Source organism: Neomonachus schauinslandi, chromosome 1 (assembly GCF_002201575.2).
Source record: "Neomonachus schauinslandi chromosome 1, ASM220157v2, whole genome shotgun sequence".
Lineage (NCBI taxonomy): Eukaryota > Metazoa > Chordata > Mammalia > Carnivora > Phocidae > Neomonachus > Neomonachus schauinslandi.
Genome location: NC_058403.1, coordinates 203,119,905 through 203,142,836, shown reverse-complemented (window position 1 = coordinate 203,142,836; position 22,932 = coordinate 203,119,905). Strand labels below are relative to the sequence as shown.

The following is a 22,932-nucleotide window of genomic DNA, read 5'->3' as shown; positions in this document are numbered from 1 at the left end:
AAGGAGACAGAGGGAGAAGATGATGAGTCAAAGATTTGCCAGAAAGAGGGGGGTAACCCAGGGAGCCCCTGGGGCAGAGCAGGAGATGGGATGGAGTCCTGACTCCCAATACCTGGAGGCAGGACCAGAGGGGAGGAGAAGGGAGGACAGGTGCCTCCCCACCCCACCTCGCCCCTACTCTGCACCCACATGCAAGCCCTCTCTGTGCTCCCCAGCACAGACAGGGAAATTGAGGCTGGCCGACGGCCCACCAGGGTCCTGCTGAGCCAGCGCTGTGCCCGCACACCCACAAGGGACCTGTGTCACCAGGTTAAAAATGGAAACGGGTCGGGCTTTTTCTTTCCTTTTTTTTTTTCCTTTGAGAAAATCCTAGGCCCAAATAAGGCGAGGGCTGTGGGGCGGCCGGTGAGCTGGCCAAGTCCTCCTGAGCAAGCGAGTGGCGGCTGGCCCGGCGGCCTGGGCTTGGGCCTCCTCCAGGTCTCGCCCGGCAGCGGGGCGGTGCGCCTGGGAGCCTATAAGGGCCTCGCCCCCGCCTGGCTGCTCACTCGGCCCGAGCCCGCAGCGCAGCCCCCTCCACAGAGTCCTCTGTGCCCGCGCCCCACCGCTCAGTCATGGAGGCCATCAAGAAGAAGATGCAGATGCTGAAGCTGGACAAGGAGAACGCCATTGACCGGGCGGAGCAGGCCGAGTCGGATAAGAAAGCCGCTGAGGAGAAGTGCAAGCAGGTGAGGTGCCCAGTGCCCTCTGTGGGGTGCTCCTGGCCGGGAGGCCAGGCTCTGGGACCCAAGGCGGGAGTTTCAGCAACCTCAGTGCCTGGAGTCAGGGCAAGGGACAGGGGGTGATGGCTGAGAGTGAGGGGACCATTGTCTTTCCAGGGCCCCTGAGCTGGGAGAGAGAGGTGACTATACCCCAGCAGGGCCAGGGTGAGCAAAGCGAGACAGAGAGAGAGAGAGAGAGAGAGAGCAAGAGCACGCAAGCATGCGCGCTTGGGCAAGGGAGGGGTGTTTGTGTGCACTGGATGTGTGTGCAAGCTGGAGTGTGTGTAGGGGTGTTGGGATGAGGGGATGAGCGTGGGGGGTGTGTACTAGATGGGGTGGTTGGTGGATAACGTGTGTGAGAGTGTATTTGTGTGTTTGGGCATTTCTGTGTGCGCACAGGTGGTGTGTGTGTGTGTGTGTGTGTGTGTGTGTGTGTGTGTGCGCGCGTTTGGGCCGCAGAGAGTGTGGAAGGTAAAAGTGTCTGTGACAATGAGTATGTGCAGACCGAGGCACGAGCATGCAGTTGTTGGAAAGTGGGGATGAAAAGGGTCTGCATGTGTCCGTGAGTCTGCGGGGGCGTCGGTGGTGGTGTCACTGTGGGCTTGTGTGTGTGGGGGGGAAGGCTGTGTGCGTGTGTGCTCGTGCCAAAGCTGACATGACAGCAGTGGAATGTTTGTGTGTCAGGCTGAGCGTGTGTGTGTCGAGGGGACTGTGTGTGTGCTCGTTGGGGTGATTGTTCCTGTCGGAGTGTGTGTGTGTGTGTGTGTGTATTAGTGTCCAGGTGAGGTGGCGGCGTTCGGCTACGTGTGCACGTGCGTGTGTGTGCACACGCGCGTGTGTAGTGGTGTGGGTGGCAGTGCCGAGCTGTGTGTGAGGGTCACCCTGTCCCCATGCCAGGACACACCCAGGTGGGACTGTGCAGGAAGGGTGGCCGAGTGTGGGTGTGTGCCGGGGCAGCTGGGTGAGAGTCAGGCCTGGGGCAGCTGGAGATTTGGGGGTGAACCTGAGGATCTCAGTGCATCTCTGCATGTCTCAGGTTCCCCCGCCGTCCCTGCTGGGAGCCCAGAGGGGAGCGGTGGGGGTGCCAGTGGCAGGCAGAGGCCTTGGACCTAGAGCTCTGGAGACAAGTTTCGCAGAAGGCTCCAGCACTAGGGTACACCAGGGGGCTAATGCAGCTGGTGGGCAGAGGCCCAGGCTGGGCAGTCCCAAGGCCATGCTTTGGAGCAGAGCAGAAGTCAGCTGTCTGGGTCTGGGTGGCCAGATCAGCCAGTGGGATGAGGGAAGGGGGTGCTGCTCTCTCCGTAGCACCCTGCCCCCCACAGGACTCAGCTGCACCGCTGGGGTTGACCACCCAGCCCTCAGAAGCATCAGGGTCTCAGATAAGCCCCGGGAGCCGCCCAGGACAGCAACACTCCATGCCGAGCCCTGCTCAGCCCATACACCAGGCCAGCTTGGAAGGTAAAAAGGACAGGCTCTGAGCTCAGACTGGCTCTGTCCACAGCTGGGTCACTGAGCGCCATGGAACAAAGGCCTGTGCCTCAGTGGCCCCAGGTTTGAGATAGGAAAGTGACACCATGGAAGGATTAGAGGTGACTGCAGGTGGAGCCCTTGTCCTGGTGCCTGGCATGGAGTAAGCACTCAATAAATGCAGGATTATTTCCTGCCCTGCCCTACGCCCTACTTCCTTTGTGGGCCTCCCCATCCCCCAGTATCCCGGGGCTTCCCTAAGAACCTGTGACACATTCTCAGAGGCCAGCCCCACCCCAGCACTCCCTGCCACATTCCCTTCCTCCTTCCTCCCTGGCAAACACAGACACCCATCTTGTGCTGGCCCTGAGCTGCCCACTTCCATCCATTATTTAGCCCTTGCCATGAGAGGCTCGGCTAGGGATTCAGAGCAAAGCAAGTTTATGGCTCTAATTTTCACTAAGGTGTGAGTGACTGATACAGCATGCTCTCCCAAGGCGACACACATTCAAAAGGGAAGGCTGCTCAAAGCCTTCAGCCATCGGTATGGCCAAAAAGGCAGGGACAGGTTTTCTGGCCTCCAGCTGGATTTTCATTCTGTTCTTGGTTTTCCATGAAGCCACCCACTGGGTGGACTTGTGCTTGAATCCAGGCTGGATCTTCTTCTAACTTTGACTCAGGACACATTGCTGCCCCTTTCTGAACCCTTAGTGTTCTTATCTGTGACATGGGGGCACGGGCCCCCCTCCTAATGGCCAGGTGTGGAACCCAAGATTCCAGAGGCCCAAAGCAGAGGCCACATTCTCAAGGGGCCGATGGCCTGTCCCACCTAGGAACAGAGGCAGGAGGCAATGAGGGACTTGACTTACCTGGAGTGCCTTACACTTCATGAGGCCAGAGTGTGGGTCCCGGGGCCAGCCTGCCCCTCGGGGACCCTGCAGCAAAGTCTCAGTTCTAGGCCCTGTTTGTCCAGTGTGGGAACAGGATCGGGAGGCCCTGCCCTCCCAGCTTCCTGCCCACTCCCCTCCCAGGGCAGTGATATCCGCCACAACTGGACTTTGACCCCACATCCTGCCTCAGCCCTGTCCTAAGGCCCCATTTACAGGGACTAAGGTGTGCACTCCCTGACCTTCCCAGCCGTTTTACCACAGGGAAACTGAGGCCCAGAGAAGGAAGTGACTTGTCAGAGACCATACAGAGCCAGGGCAAGGCTACCCTCCTCAGCAAGGTGTCATACACACCAGCACACACTTTGTGCTTAGAAATTGGGCAGAGGGAAAGGAACCCGATTTGTGTCAGTCTTACTGATTTTTCCTACCTGGCTCCAACCACTGAAGCGTTGGGTGTGTCATTGATTCATTCTGCAAACCTCCCCTGGACTTCCTTGGTGAGGACTGGGCCTAACCCCATGCTGAGTGATGCTGGGGCTTGGCTCAGGGTGACGTCAGCCCGGCCCAACTCCAGAGGAGTCAGGCTTGGAGAGACAGAGCCAGACATGGAGAGGGCTGGGCTGGAGGCGGGGACAGGGACTGGGAGGGCCCAAGGGGGTGGTGAGGCTCTGCCCGGGGCAGCAGGGTGGGTTTCCCAAGGGGAGGGGTACTGGTGCTGGGTGTGGAAGGTCAGTGGGAAGCGGGTGGGCAGTGGGCATGCATAACCTAGAAGTCAACCGAACCAGCTTTGGAATCAGTCTGACGAGGGTTCAAACCCCCTATCTGTATGGCCCAGGGCAAGTCCCTTCCTCCTGCTAGGACTCAGTTTACCCTTCTGACATGCAGCTTCAGTGAGACAGTACGTGTCGTGTGCCTGGCACTTTCTAAATGCTTCATAGCCCCCGACCCCCGTCCCGACCAATTGTTGTCCAAACCTTGCTGGAAGATGTCATGAAAAACCTAACCATCTTCACACCTGGATGAGCCCAAAGCTGCAGAACTTGCTCTCACTCTGTCATGTTAAGAGAGCGCTGTGCTGGGCATATAGTTGGCACCTAGTAAATGCTGCACCCCACAGATCCTTCCAGAAGGAAGTCAGGTGAATGCTGGGTCACGCTGACCTGTCTTTAAGGAAACTGGATCATTTTCTCAGTCAAGGCAGAAGTTTCACAGCAGCTGCTGGGGCACTCAGAGACCACCACGACAAGGCTTCCATTTTGCAGATGAGAAGACTGAAGCCACAAAAGGGGACAGGGGTCATACAGCTGGGATTTGGAGCCAGGCATCTAGGCTTATTGCCTGAAGGTCAAGATCAGGCCCTGTGGAGCCTGACATAGGCCTGAGCTTCTGTCACCCTCCTCCTCCTCTGAGCCCCACTCCCCTCCCCATTCCCTAGCTCAGCAGTAGGACACTCAGTGGCCTTGAAGATGGGACAGGAGACCTTTTAAGAATTTGCACGGGGGACGGGGGGTGGCGTACAGTTGGTTAAGCGTCAGACTCTTGGTTTTGGCTCAGGTTGTGTTCTCAGGGTCCTGAGATCGAGCCCCATGTCGGGCTCTGCACTCAGTGTGGAATCTGCTTTGAATTCTCTCTCCTTCTCCCTCTACCCCTCCCGCTTGTGCACGCGCTCTCTCTCTCAAATAAATAAATAGATCTTAAAAAAAAAAAAATTCGCACAGACACGCGCACACACACACACACACAAAGCATCTGGCACATTTTACACATCATCTCAGGGGTGAGTGTGTAACCCAGATCAGACTCAGAGCTTGACCTAGAAGCCACATCAGCTCTAATAACATACCTTCTTCCGGATGTTAAAGAAAAGAAGGAAGTCAGAAAGGGACGTAGCAGGCCTGGCATAAGGGCCTGTTCAGAAGTGGGTTCAAACCCTGTGCTGGGTGACCTGGAGAAAGTCACTCCACCTCTCTGGGCTTCCTACTGGGAAGAGGAAGCAGGAAGATGAAGCAGGGCCCAGGGAGGGCTGCTTGCCCACCCTGGGAACACGGACTGGACCACAGCGTCAAACTACCAGAGACAGAAGTCAGATCAAAGCATGAGCTGGACTGACCAGAGGACCAGAGTTCAGGACAGGGGAGGGAGGTGCAGCCTGGAGGTGACAGAGAAGGCTTCCTGAACTGACTCTTGACTGGTGTGGTGGAGCGCAATGGAGATGGACAGGTGAAGGGGTTTGTGGTTTGTATCCCATAGATCTGAGCTTTTCAAGCTGGGAGGGCCAAGAGAGGGGCAAGGCTCCCAGGATAAACAAAGAGAACTGAAAACTTGGGAACGTGGGGGACATTTTTATTAAAGTGAACATAAGCCAGATGTGCAGTAATTTTAAAGATTTAACCTTAGCCTTCAAAGAAAGTGGTCTTTGAGGGGTATCTCTCTTCTAGCCAAGCCCCCCAAGTACAGGAATGGGGTGGGCCTTCAGAGTATTTCATTTTATTTTTTGAGAGAGAGAGAGCATGGGGTGGGGGTGGGGGCAAGGGACAGAGGTACAGGGAGAGAGAGAATCTTAAGCAGGCTCTATACCCAGCACCAGCCGAACCAGGGGCTCAATCTCACCATCCTGAGGTCATGACCTGAGCCAAAATCAAGAATCTGAGGCTTAACCTACTGAGCCCCCCCAGGTGCCCCAACCTTTCAGAGTATTTTGTGGGGAAAGTCGGAGACCCAATCTCTTGGGCAATGGGGAGCCAGGGCAGTTTTAGGCAGGAGGAGGGCAAACATACATTTAGAAAGTTTTTCTAGCTGCCAGTGCAGGAGGCAGGACTAGAGAGGGACAGCCTGGGGTTTGGGGGAGATCTGGGCCCAGAGTATGAGACTCCTATTTCTGCTTAACTCGGGATCACCAGCAGTCCGCACCCCTGAAACTGGGATGCAAGACTGAACGTGTGTTTCTGGGAAATGTGTCGGGACTTGTTTCCCAAAAGCTGTAATCGATTCTGAAAGAGTATCCAGGACCCCCCAAAAGATAAGCACACACAGCTGGTCCCAAGAGATGGGAAGAAGGTGCAAATCATATTAACAGGTAGCATTTGAGTGGTGCACAGTATCGTTATCCCTGTTTTGCAGATGAGGCAACTGAGGCCCGGAGAGACAGAGGACTCTTGTGAACGTGGGAGACGCCACTCCGCCACGGGTACGTGGTCCCCAGGCTGACAGGTCCCCCCATCTGTCCCCAGGTGGAAGAGGAGCTGACACACCTCCAGAAGAAGCTGAAGGGGACGGAGGATGAGCTGGATAAATACTCCGAGAATCTGAAAGACGCCCAGGAGAAGCTGGAGCTGACGGAGAAGAAAGCCTCCGACGTACGTGCGCAGTAATGGGGGCGCCCGCGGCTGGGCCAGGCGGGAGCCCCGGGGCCCGGCGGGGGGGCGGGCAGCGCCGGAGGAAGAGGAGGAGGAAGAGGAGAAGGCGGTGCCTCCCGGCGCTTTCTCCAAATAAGTCCCGAAAAGGGGCACTTTCCAGCAGCTGTGGCCAGCGGTGCCGACGTCAGGCCCTCCCCCAGCGGTGCTGACGTCGGCGGCCGGGCCCGGTGACCTCATCGCCCCGACGGCGGCCGGGCCGGGGGCGGGGAGAGGCGGGGGCGGCCCCGGCGCAAGCAAAGGCTCGGGGGCTGGGGCGCGGCTGGTGCAGCTTTCGCCGGAGCCGAGCCGAGCCGAGTGCCAGCCGCTGCCCGCCGCCCGCTGCGTGCGCCTCCGCGCCTCCGCGCCATGGCCGGCCTCAACTCCCTGGAGGCGGTGAAACGCAAGATCCAGGCCCTGCAGCAGCAGGCGGACGAGGCGGAGGACCGCGCGCAGGGCCTGCAGCGGGAGCTGGACGGCGAGCGCGAGCGGCGCGAGAAAGTGAGAGCCCGCGCCCTGGCCCCGCGCCCCGGCATCCCCCGGCCCAGGGCGCGCTCCTTTCTCCCCTTCTCCCCGCGCCGCCCGCTTCCCGCGCTCCCCGCCCGCCCTCGGCGGCCGCTACCCGCTTCTCCACCCCCCCCCCCCCCCCCTGGTTGGCCCGCCTTCGCGCCCTCTGGCCTGGCGGCTCCCGGATCGCGGACCCGCAGCCCCCTCCCCCGGGCGGGCTACTGAGACCCCCCCTTTCTCCGCGGTCATCCTCCTTCCCCAGCCTGGGACGGGGGAGGGGGCGCCGCATCCGGATCGGGCGTGGTCGGCCGAGCGGGTAATGGGGGGATGGGGCCGAGGAGGACGCACGATCCTGGAGTGGGGAGGAGGTTGTGGGGGGCGCCGCACTGCCATCTGACTCTGGGCTGGCGCCGGGGTGCTGGGCGGGGGGTGGGGTGGGGGCCGGCGACTGGACCTTGGAGCGGGAAGTGAGAGTGGAAACATTGAGCTTCCATTGTCTGGGGTTGGACTAGCCAACTCGGACTCTGGGGGCCGGGCGGGGGGCGTCGCACTTTCTCCCCTCTTACGCGGCTTCCCGGCTCCAGCTGAACTTTCCCAGCTGTTCCCAGGGGCGCGGCGGCGACGTGTCCGCCCCTGGCGGGGGGCGGAAGTTCAGCCCGGAGCCGCCGGCCTTTCCCTCCCCAGCTGGTCCCTTCGGGAGCGACCGGCGAGCGACGGCCGCGGGACCCCGCCTTTCTCCAAAAGAACTTAGGAATGTTAGCTCAGGGCCCTCGACCCAAGGTGGTTCGGTGTGCCTCCGCTCCATGCTGCGGGGCCTGAGACACATAATGGGGCCGACGGAGGAGGGCCCTCTTCGCCCTCCCTCAGTCCTCGGACTGCCCCTCGAGGCAGGACAGATGGTGGCAACCCCTGGGGCTGGGGAGAGATCCGGATTCTAACGCCATCTCCTACCACTTGGTACTTAACGCCCTAGCAGCGTGTCTCCCCATCTGTAAAGCAGCCGTGACCATAATGCAGATCCCCTAGGATAGCTGGGAGGGTCCGGGGAGTAAGGGCACATAGTAGGTGCTCAATTCCTGGGCTGTTTTTCCTCCCCTCCCAGTCACCTCAGAAGAGCTCACAGTCTGATGGGTGTGAGGGGTACAAATAAGGCTGGATAGCATTGCAGAGGGGTTCAGTGTTCTGTTGTGGGAGCAGGACAGGGGAGCAACCCCCCCACCCCCGTGGGGTAGGCTTCAAAATGGAAGTCGAGCAGTCATTATTATAGAATAAGAGTTTGCTGGGAGAAGAGCCCTAGGTATGCAAGAAAGTTGGAGAGGGTGGAAGCCCAGGGCCTGGGAAAGCTGGAGTGTTGAGGCTGAGGGTGGGGACCCCAGAAATGGAAAAGATGCCCAAGGTGTTGACAAGTCTGGAGAAGAGCCCCACACTGTCCCAGTGTTGGCCTGAGTGGAAGCATTTAGTCTTCCACTAGGGTTGCTCTGGTGTGAAGAGGCCTCAGAAACCTGGTGCAAGCCTCAAACAGTAGCTGGTTTGGCTTCTTTCACACAAGGAACCGGCAGAACCCTCCCTCTGATCTCATCCCAAGTCATCTCGCTGGAGGACAATTACTTCTGCTTAAATATGGCCCTCAGCTTCGAGCCAAGACTTAGGAGTAGGACCATCCAGTTGGGAGGAAAGATGTTTTTGGAAAGTTGTGGATTTCTTAAAAAGTTTGCTTTTCAAAGCATTCTCCTCTTGGTCAGGATGGGGAAGTCTGAAGAAAGTACTCGGAGAAAGGAACTGAGCCCTGGGCGGGCGGGGGGGGGGGGGCTTTCTCAAGTCTCTTGTGGAGAAAGCCAAGAGCCGGCGTGTGGCAGACTTCTGGGTCTGCCTCCCGACAGCTGGTTTCGTTTAGATTTTTGTGTGATTAACCGACATCTTCCTGTTCCTTTGCCACATGTATCTAGCAAGCCTCTTTTACCTTATAAGGGAAATCCTTTGTAGAGTGTAGAAGCTTTGATTGCAGGAAGGGGTGGAGCCCAAAATGACTAGCAGTGACTAGCAGTTTTTCAAAAATACATATATATGTATGCACGTCTATAGTCGTGTATATAAGCGTTCTTTCAATTCCAGACAGTTGAAAATGTGCCCAAAGCATGGTTATCAGGATTCAGAATTCCCCACAGAAGGAAAGTCCACTTTCGTTTTTTAAAGACAACTCATGAATAAAGCACCTTTGTATGATCTTAAAACTCAATACCTTGACTGCTAATGGGGATGGGGTTACTTTGGGGGGGGGGTGATGAAAATGTTCCAGAATTAGGTCATGGTGTTGGTTATGCAGTTTTGCTAATGTACTAACTATTGGGGGGGGGGGGGCCCTTCCTTCCCCCGTTGCTGAAGGAGTTAAAATTCACGTTATTAAAAAGAATAAAAGGCACCCACTCATTAGAAGGAGTGGGTGAGTTTCTTAAAATAGTTCATCGGTGGTTTTAATGTAGTCTCCAAATTGGTGTTTCAGAGGAAGTTGCGATCAGAAACACCTGTGGGAGTTTTCCCTCCATCTGCTGCTAAGACTCTGGAGCTGAGCAGTTTCCTGAGTCTCTGTTTTTCAGCATCTCTGGCCTCATTCTTCTACTCCATTTTTTTGCTGTATAAATTCAGGGGGTTGGGGGGAGGGGAGGAAGCAGTTTCCTACTAATTTTTATGGCCTTCCCAATTCAGAGATTGACTTGATAGGAAGAAGCCAGTGTAGCTTTATACGTCTTCCCTCGGTTGAGTCAAATTTCACCAACTCTTCAGTATTTCTCAAAGCCTCCACAAGACTCAGCGGGTACAGACTCAGCCAGGGAAGAGCCATGGGCTGGGTTTCCTGAGGCCAGTTCTGTTGACACTGGACAGAACCACTGCCCCTAGCTGGACCTTTCCATTTCCCCGTCATAAAATACCGGAGGATTAAATGAGGTGAAATCATGGGGCTTCCCGCATGCCAGGTACAATGCCACACCCTCAGTTACAGTCTTCACGGTGCTGGGGCTGGGATGGGGAGGCCCAGAGCAGTGAAGCAGCCTGCCCGGTGCCACGCGGCTACAAATTGGCAAAACAAGGATTCTGACCGAGTGCTTTTTGAGCCCAAAGTTCCTGCTTTCATGTACACCACCATATTGTCTTCCTTGTAGGTGCAAATACCTTGAAAAGCGAATGTCACCATTCAGACATCCCTTCCGTGCCTGTAACCACGTTTTCTTTCCTTTCCTCACTTAGATATTTCTGTCCCATCCTCTCTGGGCCAGACTTAGTTCAGGGCTGTGTTCTGACAGGTGCTGCCCCCGCTTCCCCACGTTGTGCGGCCAACATTTAACTGAGGCTTCCATACTCTTACATTTATCTTATCATTGAGGTGACTGGGAGCAGAGCTTTCTGTATGCCAGGGTGAGCCAGGGCACTGGTGGCCTTACCCTCTAGGAATCCCAGAGAGGCCAGCACTGTCTTCTCCCAGCATGCGGTGTGCTTGGCACTCGACCGTGTTGACTTGACTGCCTGTCCTGTACTGGGATACACACCTTTCTCATTGAGTGGTGGATGTTCTCGGACATTTTCGGGGGAAGAACATATGGAAAATTCACATTCTCCAGATGAGAGTGTGAATTCCTTACTGCCTGCATTTCTGGGTGGGCTCTGTCGGGCAGGGGGAGAGAGGAAAGTGTGTTAATGGAAGAATGCCATGTGAGTTGGGGATGCTGGGCTGGCCTTTCACTTCTTAAGCTGGCTGCACCTCTGACCTCCCCAGGCCGAAGGGGATGTGGCAGCTCTCAATCGACGCATCCAGCTTGTGGAGGAGGAGCTGGACAGGGCTCAGGAGCGACTGGCCACAGCCCTGCAGAAGCTGGAGGAAGCAGAAAAGGCTGCCGATGAGAGCGAGAGGTAAGGATGACCTGGCGGCATCAGCGTGTGCTTCTCAGAAGTGGGGGTGGTGCTGTGCAGCTGACCTCCCAGAGCCGGGGTGCGACTGAAGGAGAACTCCCAACTGGCAGAGAAAAATGTAAAAATGGGTAGATGTAAGCCTGTGAGTATGACTTGTCACTGGCCACCAGTTTGCAGAAGGCTGCTTTGCAGGTTCTCTGAGAGCCACTCTGCATCTCACTGGTGTTCTCACGATACCAAGTTCCTGGGGGATGGGAGAGGAGGATGGGAGATGAAAACTTGGAATGGACCATTTGCACAGACGATTGTTAAGCCTGCTGGTCAGTGACAACTGTATGTCAGGGACACGTGCAAACCAGCACCATTAACAGACTTGAAACACAGTGCTCCTCACCTCGGTGGCATGCACTCCGCATTTGGGCCTCCAGCAGGATGCTCCGTCCTCCGGCGCAGGATAATTCATGCTTTGGCGCAGGCTCTGGAGGACTGAGGTCAGATTGTGTCATTCACAGAAGCAGCCGTCTCTGTGTGGTGGTAAATGGGCTCCTTGTGCGGTGATCGTGTGGGCCAGGCCAGTGGTCATTGTGTATCTACCCCACGATCACACCAGGACGCTTGTTTCACCCGTCTGCCATGGTTTCCTGGTATGAAGTCCTCCAAAGGATTAATTTCTGATTGTGCTGTTGTGAGATTAAAAACCAACCCTGGAGATGGACTTCGCCTGTTGCCCCTTCGGGAAATTTCTTCTGGTGCAGTGTAGAACAGCCTGTGCCATGGGGGGGCCACAGCCCAGCAGAGGCTCTGCTTCAGCCACCAGGAAGTGTGAGGGACCCAGTCACAAGTTGCTCATGGCTGTGCCTGGATTAGCTGCTGCCCATGTTCACGGGCAGACCGGGCTGGCCAGACGTCCCATCTCACCTCCAGGACCTCGCCAAACCCAGAGAGCCTGGGAAGGCCCCTCACTTCTTTGTGTCATATCACCGGAGGCCTTTGGCGACGCCCTTATTGGGAGACTGCTAGTTTTGGTAGAAAGAATTCTCTACTTGGGAACTGGAGAATCTAGATTCAAGTCCTTCCACAGCCGCTTACTTCACGTTGGGCAAGTCACTTGGATCTCTCCAGTGCTGCGAAGATTTCCCAAGCTTGCTTGGGTGCTGAGGTTAAGGCTTTGTACAGATGTGAAGGTGTCTTGACAGTGAGCTACGAACACTAGTGACATATTTATTAAGCAACAAGACATGTATGGTCCTCCACTCTGGGCAGACATGACACACATCAATACGTTATCCTGGGTTGGCCTCTTGGGAGGTATCTGGTCTTACCTAGGGCGTTCCAAGCAGTGCAGGCCAGGGTGAGCCAGCTGTGCTGTAGATATCCAGTCATTTCCCCCCCTCCCCCCCCGGACACTTGTCCTTTCCAAACTAGACCTATCCAGTTCAGCTCCTCCTCACCCCTCACCTTGTGCGTACCTGTCTCTTACCTGGTCTTCCCACGGCAGTCCCTTCGTCTTTCTGGTTTCTGTTCCCTCCTGTTTCTGAAACCCTCCTGTGGTTCCCTGTGTTCTCTTCTGGAAAGCCTCCCAGGACACATACACAGCTCTGCCCCCAGTGCAGTAGAAGTCATCATTCCCACAGCCAGGCTGGCCCCGACCTCCATCACACTGTGGTAACTGTTGGCATACAAGTACTTGTTACTGGTCAGTGAGAGGCCGTATAGGATGGGAGCATGGGCCCTGGAGCCAGATCACCAGGGTTTGAACCCCAGCTCTGCCACTTACGAGCTACACAACCTTGAGCAAGTTACTTGGCCTCTCTGTGCTTCCATTTCTTCGTCTGTAAAGTGGGGATGGTGTACCTCATAGGGCAGTTGTGAAGTTTGAGGCAAAGGGGAAGTGAATGAGAACCGCTCTACAATTTCCTCTTTGGAGCATGGTTCTTGGAGAGGAGTTTGGATGAGCAGACGTGTGGAGGTGTATGATGAGCCGTAATTGGTGTGTGGAGGTAATGACGAGGCTGCTCCTTGCAGAGGAATGAAGGTGATAGAAAACCGGGCCATGAAAGATGAGGAGAAGATGGAGATTCAGGAGATGCAGCTCAAAGAGGCCAAGCACATCGCCGAGGAGGCCGACCGCAAATATGAGGAGGTCAGTGGGGCTGGCGGAGGGCAGCAGCAGGAAGTGGGGAGGAAATGGATCTGTGATAGGGAGGGCCCTGGGGCTGCCTAAAGGAAGCTTTTGGTTAGTTCAGCTGTCCTTCTGCGTCCCCATCTGTTCTTCCAGAGACGGCCACTTGGCTAGGAAACCATATCTTCCATGATGCCAGGAAGGCCTGGGGAATTCTGTGGCACTTGTCTAACTTAGGAGACCAAATGATCAGATCACTTTTATGTCCCGTAGCTGGGTGTTTTGGCTAAAATTGGGAATCATGGGTCTTCAGACCATGAAAGGTCAGTTGCTCTTCTGCTGGCCTCAGTGGTCGGCTTCCCCTCCCGTCTGCCTCATTCCTGGGGCCCACGTCCTCGCGGATGGTCTGGGCAAGGCCTTGCCATCTACAAGGGTCGGGGGGGGAGGCATCCTACTAGACATGGTTGTTGGGGTCTCAGTAGATCCTTTCCGTCTGCAGGTGGCTCGTAAATTGGTCATCCTGGAAGGCGAGCTGGAGAGGGCCGAGGAGCGTGCCGAGGTGTCTGAACTGTGAGTGGCAGAGCGGGACCGAGAGGGGGCCCAGCTCGGCTCCTGGGGCCAAGCTGGGGGGAGTTGGTCGTGTAGGGAATTGACCCTGACTCTTTAAGGCCTCTGCTCAAGTGGAATGGGCATCTGGGACTCATAGCTCAGCCCTTCCTCCTTGCCTCCATGGCTGAGAGTCTTTGTTCTTTCTGCCCTGGGAAGCGCTGCCTACATGTTCGCTCTTCCCACAGAGGTGTTGGGAAGTAGACGTGAGACAGACCATAGCAGAGAAGCCCGGAAGTCCCGTTCTCCCAGAGAGGATATCTCAGGAGGCTGTGCCTTCTTAAGAGAACACTTACCTGCGGAAGGCAGGCTTCTCTGTCAGCGTTTCTGCCTTGTTCTTCATGTCATTGTTTGCCTGTGACTCATTCTTGGGTGTTTGTGGGGGGTGGGAGGTGAGAAGCTTGACCACAGTCCCGCAAGCTCCGAACACACAAAAAGCCTCTCCCCCTTGGCCTCGGGTGAGGAATCCAGCTCTGAGGAGCATCCCGTGGTGCTGAGAGAGAGGATCCAGTTTCGCAAATCCGTTCAGAGTTTGCCTCCTGGAGTGTCGGGTGCAAACTGATTGTCTCCCAACCTCCTGCGCCCCGTTTCATTCTTACACCTTCCGGAGGCAGCCTCATCAATCATAGATTTCACAAGGCCCTGTTGCCTCACCCTTGGCGAGAGCCCAGGAGTGCTTTACGAACCTTCCTAATACTCCTCGGCCTGCTGTGCCTTTGCCAGACATGATAGGGTTTGGATAAGTGCACAGCACTACAGCTCAGAAAGAAGCCGTTAACATTTTTCCCCCGCATTCCTTCCGGGGGCCCTAGGCAGCGTGGATTCCTCTTTTTGAAAGCTTTCAGGGGAATTGCCTGCTCTAAGGGGGGACAGGACATAAATTTCCTTTGTCTCTGCACAGAAAATGTGGTGACCTGGAAGAAGAGCTCAAGAATGTCACTAACAATCTGAAGTCACTCGAGGCTGCATCTGAAAAGGTTGGTGGTTGGTTTGCGCTGGTGATTTGCTGGACTTACTTTTCTTCCCCATGGTGCATGGGAGTATATGCCCAGGGTGTCGGGGATCTGACCTATATTTGTTAACAGTGGCTTTGGTGCCCAGCAGCAAGGTTTTTCCCCCCACCAAAAAAGAGGTCCAGCGGCTAGAGTTCCTTCTTCAGTGGGGTCTTCACACCATCTTTTATCTCTGCCTTCGAGGAGGGCGGAGAGGGAATGAGATTTGTACCTGGTCAGGCTCCTCTTAAGGAGATCTGAGCCTAACTGTATACAGAGCCTCACTCTCAGATGAATCCCCTGGATCCTCCATAAAATACACTCTAAAAGATCGAGCAGCAGATAGAAGAGGCGGAATTGGGCTTTTTAGGTTGAAATACTTCCCAAAGCAGTCATTACCAGAGAGAACCATGTTAGGAACAATGCACACACTCTTCCATAGCCTGCCCTGTGAATTCGCCATCCTCCTCGATTCCTCACTCTCCCCACCTCCTACTGCCCTCCAGTTGCATTGAACATCTAGGTTAGGGGCTTCTCAGCTGTATAGCCCCGCCTACTTCTTTTCCTATCATGATCACATTTGTCATAATTAATTACATGCCTTCCTTGCTCGATGGTAAGTTTTAAGGACAGGGACTGTATCTGTCTTGTTTAGAGCTATGTCATTAGTATTAACAGGGAATCGAGGATATTTGATGAGCGAACGTGGCTTATCACCTGTGCATGCCAAATTAGCTCCTGTGGGCATGGTAAATGCTGTCCTAGGCCAAGGGGTAGATGTTACAGTGATAATATGGCTTCTGCTCTGCAAGGGCTCAGAGTGTAGTTGAGTAGAAGAGACTGACCCAGTAATAAAGTGCTTTGAGACTTCAACAGAGGGACCTTGGAAAGTTGGGGAATGTGTCATGAGGACGTGATGTTTAAAAGGGCTGTAAAGCACGATGGAGGCCAGGAGCTCAAACTCCACAGTGAGGTTCTGGTCAGTCATGGTGTGGTCACTTCATAGCCATGTGACCCTAAACAAACTACTTAATCTCTCTGACGCTTCTACTCATCTGTAAAATGGGATTGAGGATATCTGGCACCTAGCAAGCAGCTGTAAAGGCTAGCTTATACTAATCTGAGTCGAACCTTGCAAGACAAAAATCCTTTCTGGCAGGTAGTCAATGGGGAAAGGAACATCCCATGCTGCTGGGGGCGGGGGGGGGCGGGGGCGCTAAGGCTGGGAGATTGGAGAGTGCACAGAACGCGTTTGAGAACGATGGTGGGAAGTGGGGTGGGAAACATCAATCAGGCCAACTGTGGAGGGCTCCACGTGGCATCATTTCCGTTCAACCATCTGCTCCGTCTTGATCACAGATCCATCTCAAGTTAATCCAGCCCAGGCCTTCAGCTCAGTCCCACCCCAGAGGGCTCCTCTGCGGATTCTCTTGAGTTGTGTGCACATTGCTTCTATCTGGAAAGGTGCTCCCTCCACTTTGCTTCTTAGAAATGTTCATAGTGCTTCATGCACATGCTTTTCTCCAAGGAGCAGAGAACCTACATTCTTCTATGCTTTTTTTTTTTTGCCCCGCCCCCCTTTTTTTTAAAGTGCTGTTTTGGTTTCTCCCACAGTATTCTGAAAAGGAGGATAAATATGAAGAAGAAATCAAACTTTTGTCCGACAAACTGAAAGAGGTGAGCGCGATCACACCCAGCTAGTTCAGGTTTCTCTCTCGGCTGGGTCTTGAAGCAATCATAGTGACTCCTTTCTTTTCTTCTAGGCTGAGACCCGTGCAGAATTTGCAGAGAGAACGGTTGCAAAACTGGAAAAGACAATTGATGACCTGGAAGGTACGAAACTACCATCTAATTACGTTTGCTCTGCCTCCCCCTTCGTGACAATCTGCTGACAGTTGGGAGGAGTCTCTGGAGGGGCTGAGTTGGGCTTTGTTCATCCTAGGAAAGTTAAGTACAGAGTGACGGCACATCTGGAGGTCTGGGGCACTGGAACAGGACAGTGCAAGTCAAATGTAGACCTGGGTTGCCATTTTTCCAGAAGTAAAAGCTCTCTGCTTAATTGGCTCCACGTGTGAATACAGAGACCCAAATATGGTTGATTTTGTTTTAAAAGTCTTTAGAATGTCCTTCAATTTGCTCATTCCTGAGAGACGCCTTGCATTTTTAAAATGCCTTACATTTTTACAGAAGCTCTCTCCCAGAGAACTCAGAGCTTATCACAGTATGAGAAAAATGAAAATACAGAGAATGTAGAGACTGAATAAAGACTCCAGTCTGAAAGTCTGGTGCCCACATATCCCAGAATCTCTTGAAGAGTTCCCACTTAAAAAAAAAAAAAAAGAAAAAGAATTCTGTCCTGTGTTCGTCATAAAATAAACTGGGAAATTCTAGCATCTTGGGATTCAAACAAAATCTCCTCTAAAATTATCTGTCTCACCCAGAAAGGGTGCCAAACTTGTTCCTCAGACCATGTGTCCCAGTGTTTGGTTTGGGAGGTGAGGTTTCCATATAAGGGAAAATATCGCATTCCAAAGTATAACCTTTGGATTGGGTGACATCACTGCAAGTCAGAAATAACTTGGGGTGGGAGGTTGGGGGTAGAAGCTGTGTCCATGTCTAGTCCCCCTTTCTTTTAAAGATTCATCATGGCTAATCCCCTGCAGAGCCTCAAGCCACTTAGAAACCACTCCATTGATCTTTTGCTTCCTCATTTTTACATAGGACACAACTTTCTTCTAGTTCATGCTTTGTTTTCTCACTTTTGTTTTCTTCCTCTCGTTGTTCATCTGTGGCACTCCATTCTGACCCTCACGTTCTGTTCCCTGTACCTCTTTTTCCGAACTCTCTCCCTGGGGATCTCCGCCCTCTAGACGAGCTATACGCTCAGAAGCTCAAGTACAAAGCTATCAGCGAGGAACTGGACCATGCTCTCAACGACATGACCTCTCTGTGAGAGGGAGCTGGGGTGCTGCCCTCTGTCCTAGCAATACCGAAGTTGGCCTCCTCACTGTGGTGCCTGCACTTCCCATGGGCTTCTAGAAGCTCGTTTCCTGCCTCCTGGTTTGGTCTTTCAAGCCTTCCTCTGCTGTGTCTGTGACTGTGTGACTGAAATAAAGACAGGCGCTCCTCGTGCCCAGGCCCTCATTTTCATTTTCTTCCCTTGCCGCTTTTGAGCCGTAGCTGTTGGTTCCCTTGACCATGGCTACAACAGAGAGTGGGTGGTTCACATGAAGAGCTCATTTCAAAAGGAAAATGATGCCCACGTGATTGTTTCTGCCTATATGGAAACAAAAGCCAATTTGGCAGGAGCTCTCAAATATGTGCTAGCTAACTATATCTGCATGCCAATAGCAGTTTTTCCTTAAATAGAAATTGTTTTTGAATGGAGACTTATCCAGCCTCTTAAGCAGCTTGATAGAGTCAGCAGAACTTGCAAAAACCGGCAGGCTTGTGTCTAAAAAGAGGCTCCTCTTGAATGGGGTTTGACCTACGGATTCACAAAGCGGCAATGGCATTCTGGTCTCCTTATTCTTTCTTTTCGCATTTGTTTTCTCTGTGTTACATCCTGAGAATGGTGTCCGGGGTTCCCTGTGTCTTCACTGTTCATGGAACATCTACCCAGCCCTTGGTCCTGGGAGGAAGTTCACCAGTGAGCCTCACCTCTAGCCCCTGCCTTTAGAAAACAACTACACAAGGGATGAAAGCACATCCCATTAGCAGGGAAAGGGGGTGGAAGCTGCTGGAAAGCCAGACAGAGAGAGTTCATTCCCGAGTTCCAAAGTTGCCTGAGATGCTAACGTCTGTCTCCTCATACTTAACTCGAATCAGGAACCTTGCTTTGGTTTGGTGAGAACTCTTAAAGTTAGCCTGTGGGTATTTTTTTTTTTTTTAAGATTTTATTTATTTATTTGAGAGAGAGAATGAGAGACAGAGAGCACGAGAGGGAAGAGGGCAGAGGGGGAAGCAGACCCCCTGCTGAGCAGGGAGCCCGATGTGGGACTCGATCCCGGGACTCCAGGATCATGACCTGAGCCGAAGGCAGTCGCTTAACCAACTGAGCCACCCAGGCGCCCTAGCCTGTGGGTATTAAGAGATCATGCCTGTAGTGACCGAAAGCTCATAGATTTTTCCACAAGAATCCAAATTTTAAATATTTTATCCATTTTCCCCTGCACCGCCCCCCCCACCACCATAAATCATTCCAGAAACACTGCCATTTTGATGTCCACGCATGTCTTTTAGACTGCCTCTTGAACCTGGGAGCAGCATGAAGATCGCCAATTAGATTAACAATTTTTGTGTCACCATAGCTTATTATTCCTCATCCTATGATTTTATTCAGGTGGGAACTTCTGTCCCAGTTCTTTATGTTCATCCCTCTAAAATCCATCTCCCTTAAACTATTCACACCCTGGGCGCCTGGGTGGCTCAGTTGGTTAAGCAACTGCCTTCGGCTCAGGTCATGATCCTGGAGTCCTGGGATCGAGTCCCGCATCGGGCTCCCTGCTCAGCGGGGAGTCTGCTCCTCCCTCTCCCGCTCCCCTCTCTTGTGCTCTCTCTCTCTCTCACTCTCTCTCTCAAATAAATAAAATCTTTAAAAAAAAAACAAAACTATTCACACCCTTTCACCCTCAGCCTCTCCCTGGGTTTCCTATCATCCACCCTGAACTTTTGCATAAACCACTCCCCTCACACACTGCCATACTTATGACTCTGGAAAGGTTAGACTATGAAGGGGTGGGTGTTTCTTGTTTGCTCACTCTATATATTTGTTCCTGGGATTTTTCCAGATGTATGTGGCCTCCACCCTTTGAAATAACTGCAGCCCTGCTTATCCAGTCATTCTACCTAACTAAGCACCTAAGTGGAATTTCATTTACGGAGAGATTTGGGCTATCAGGATCTACTACCACCCGTGATGGTCTATGGGCCTGTCACACTTCTTGAGGGCAATTGATACATTAAGGGAAAGATTTTTTTTTTTTTAATCTCAGCTCTAATACAAAGTAGATGCCAGGGAATCTAAGTGGCAAGGTGGAGTATGGTCAGGATTTGTAGTGGGGAAACCTGGGTTTGAATCTTAGCCCTGTGGGACCTTGCACAAGCTGCTTAGCTTTTCTGCAAAACAAAAGTGGTGGCTCCGTCAGTGAGGATTAGGTGAGACCATGGAGAAACTGGCTTACACGGGGTGGGCACTGTCCATCCACATTAGTCAGGCCCAGGTCACTCACTGTTCTTTTCTCTGACAGAATCCGCCCCGATCATAGCAACTTGATGTTTTTAAGTGCCTCCTCAGATGAAAGGGTCAGCAGTTCTAGTTGAAAGACTGCCGTCTTTGCAGTCATTTTTTTTTTTCTTTCTGAAAATTTCCAAGCTGATCCTATCACAGTTTATGAGGCATTTGCTTTCCTGCAGTATTTTAATGATTCTTGGCCTAGTCTCTTATCGGCCATCACTCACTGCAAACCAGTTCCATCTTGGTCGCTGTTGTGCCTAGCTCTAAATGGCATCTTACTTTTCCAGGTTTTGAAAATTTATTTTATCACTTAATAACTCACCTGTAGTCTGACTTAGATTTTCAGTCATGCTGCATTTATCTAGGGTTTGACTACATGGCTGTGGACACACAGACACAACAACACAGTTATGCCTGGAATTTCAGTGGCCGTTCCCAAAACCCCCAAAGGAAGAACGGGTTTCAGGATTATGATTTCCTAGCAAAGACTAATTAACTAGCACTAGGGGGAAATGTGCTGTTTCCCATATCTAGGACTAAAGTCTTATGTTTGCAGCACTTCCTAAGTTCTGAAGCGCCTCTTGTTTGTTCCTTATGGTAATCCCCATGCCCCATATTGCTGTTGTTATCCTTGACAGGTGGGGAAACTGAGATTTAACAAGGTTAAATGGCGTATTTCAGTGGCACAACTGGGGTTTAAGTCCAGGTGTTCTAACTCTAGATTGCCAGATTTAACAAATGAAAACAGGACACCCAGTTAAACTTGAATTTCAGATAGGCAGTGAGTAATTTTTTGGCATAAGTATATCTCATGCAACATTTGGGATATACCTGTCCTAAAAAAGTATTTGTTGTTTACTTGAAATTCAAATTTAATTGAAGACTCTGTATTTTATCTTGCAGCCCTGACTCCCAGATTTGATACTTGATCTCTATTATTCCATGGTATTCTGCTATAATTAAAATGTAAAGTACCTTCTCTGCTATGACTTTCACCCTGACTATAGAGTTTAGAAACTTTTTTCTCCTTAACAAAGATGCTTATTAATTTATTTTTCCCCCACTCTTAATCCTCACCAGAAAAACTTGCCCAGGCCAAAGAAGAGAATGTGGGCTTACATCAGACACTGGATCAGACACTAAACGAACTTAACTGTATATAATCAAAACAGAAGAGTCTTGTTCCAACAGAAACTCCAGAGCTCCGTGTCTTTCTCTTCTCTTGTAAGAAGTTTCTTTTGCTATTGAATCTTCGCTTTGCTGGAAATGTCAAGCAAATTATGAATATATGACCAAATATTTTGTATCAGAGAAGCTTTGAGCACCAGTTAAATCTAATTCCTTCCTTTTTTCAAATGGCACCAGCTTTTTCAGCTCTGTTTTTATCCTTAAGTTGCATTTATTCATAAGGTAGGCAGGGTATTTCACAGTGAGCATACTCTCTTAAGACTGAGGGCATTTGGTTCCTGGGAGAATAGACAACCCTACACTTTTCAAAAACAACTCCAGTATCTAGTCATGGGTCAACTTAAAAGGCCGAAGAATATATACCTTCTGGCCACTGTTGGTCACACGACAGGTAGCCAGGGACCATCACATTAAAATATGGGTAGGGATTTTCCATTGAGAGCAAAAAAAAAAAAAAAAAAAAGCCAGGGGGAGGGGGCTGGCTTTGTGGGAAGTCGTAAACCATAGACAGAATAACCTAATCATCTTGGCTCTTTCCCACGCTCCACCATGCAGAACAAACATCCTCTGAGCAGTCGGCTTGAGAATGCTTGGGAAATAATCATAATAATCACCCCGATATTTTCTGGATAGATCCTTGATGTTACGCTCTTCTACATGTTCCTTTCATTCTAAAATTGTTCTCTGAGGAGCAGATAGCTTATTCCAATAATGACCAGGAATGAATGTGGTAGAATTCAGTCTTATTCAGAGAAGTCCTATCACGAAGACCACTAGCCATCAATAACTGAGCAGTTGTTAAGAAATATTGGGCAGAAGGGGCCTCTCTGCCAGCAAAGTAGAGATAAAGTAATCAGCCTAGCTTCATCTCCTTTATACTTCAGGGAATGGCAAACTGAAGATTTACTTGTGTAGGACTTTAATTCCTCTTTAGGACCAAGTTAATAAAAGACCAAGAAGCTCCTGATTAAACTGGATATGGAGTATTTTGTAGGCAGGGCTGCACATTTTGGCTTTGTTATATTTCTGCTTTCTTGGTTAACATCTCAGAGCTAAACATTCCACATTCCCCAGCAGTGTGGGGGCCAACTCAAGTTTACAATTCTGACAAAATCACCCTGCTTCTAGCTTATCCAAATCCTCTGCCCCTCACTCCTATTTATTAAGCATCACACTACCCAGAAGGTACACTAGCAAACTGTGCAATTGAATAAAACCCACACTTTTCATTTAGATTCTTGCAACTGTATCATATGTAATAGTATCACTTTTTCTACATTTTCGTCAAATAAATTTTTACATAAACTATAATTTGTGTGAACTTCAGAATGTGTTTGAAGGTACTCTGGTTCAGTGAACACTGATTGGATGGGAGGGAAAGATAACTGTGCCAAGATCATTAACAAATGTTACTTGCTTTATACCATGACTTCCTGTGAGGATTATGATCTCTATATTCAGGTGAGAGCATTCTGCCTCTAATTCAAAAGCTCCTGTCCTTTGTTATACCCAGTCCTGCCTGAGCCAGGCTGTGAAGAATAACTAGGATTTTAATAGATGAGACAGGAACAGGGAAAATGGTCTCTGTTGCTTGAGTCAGGAAAGCACAAGGCACTGCATATATAAAGGAAGGAAGTAGGAAAGCTGGAAGGTAAGCTGTGTCCACACTGATGAGAGCCTGAACTTAATTTGGTCAGGAGTGGAGAGCTGCTGAAGAGTAATCAACAAAGAAACACATTAGGAAAATCCACTTAGTCATTTTCAGGAAGGACTAGAATGGGAATAGACTAGAGGCAGTAAGGCCAGTTAGGAGGATGCTTCCATTATCCCAGGTAGTGCTTGCCATGGAATGAAAAGAAGTGATGTGGAGG

General features: G+C 51.8%; 1 protein-coding gene across 5 annotated transcripts; it reads left to right on the top strand.

The window, feature by feature from the left end:
* The first annotated feature begins 543 nt into the window (after positions 1-543).
* Positions 544-22,369, top strand: TPM4 (tropomyosin 4). 5 transcript variants are annotated; one of them, XM_021683286.1, is made up of 9 exons: positions 544-725; positions 6,346-6,471; positions 10,784-10,917; positions 12,943-13,060; positions 13,539-13,609; positions 14,547-14,622; positions 16,252-16,314; positions 16,401-16,470; positions 20,954-22,369. In XM_021683286.1, exons 1-9 carry the CDS (start codon positions 612-614, stop codon positions 21,034-21,036), a joined length of 855 nt encoding a protein of 284 aa, XP_021538961.1. In that variant the 5' UTR covers positions 544-611; the 3' UTR covers positions 21,037-22,369. The 5 variants fall into 5 exon arrangements, with proteins under 5 accessions (XP_021538961.1, XP_021538963.1, XP_021538964.1 ...); XM_021683288.2 differs by lacking the exon at positions 20,954-22,369 and adding an exon at positions 17,508-17,769; XM_021683289.2 differs by lacking the exons at positions 544-725; positions 6,346-6,471; positions 20,954-22,369 and adding exons at positions 6,560-7,008; positions 17,508-17,769.
* The last annotated feature ends 563 nt before the right edge of the window (positions 22,370-22,932 follow it).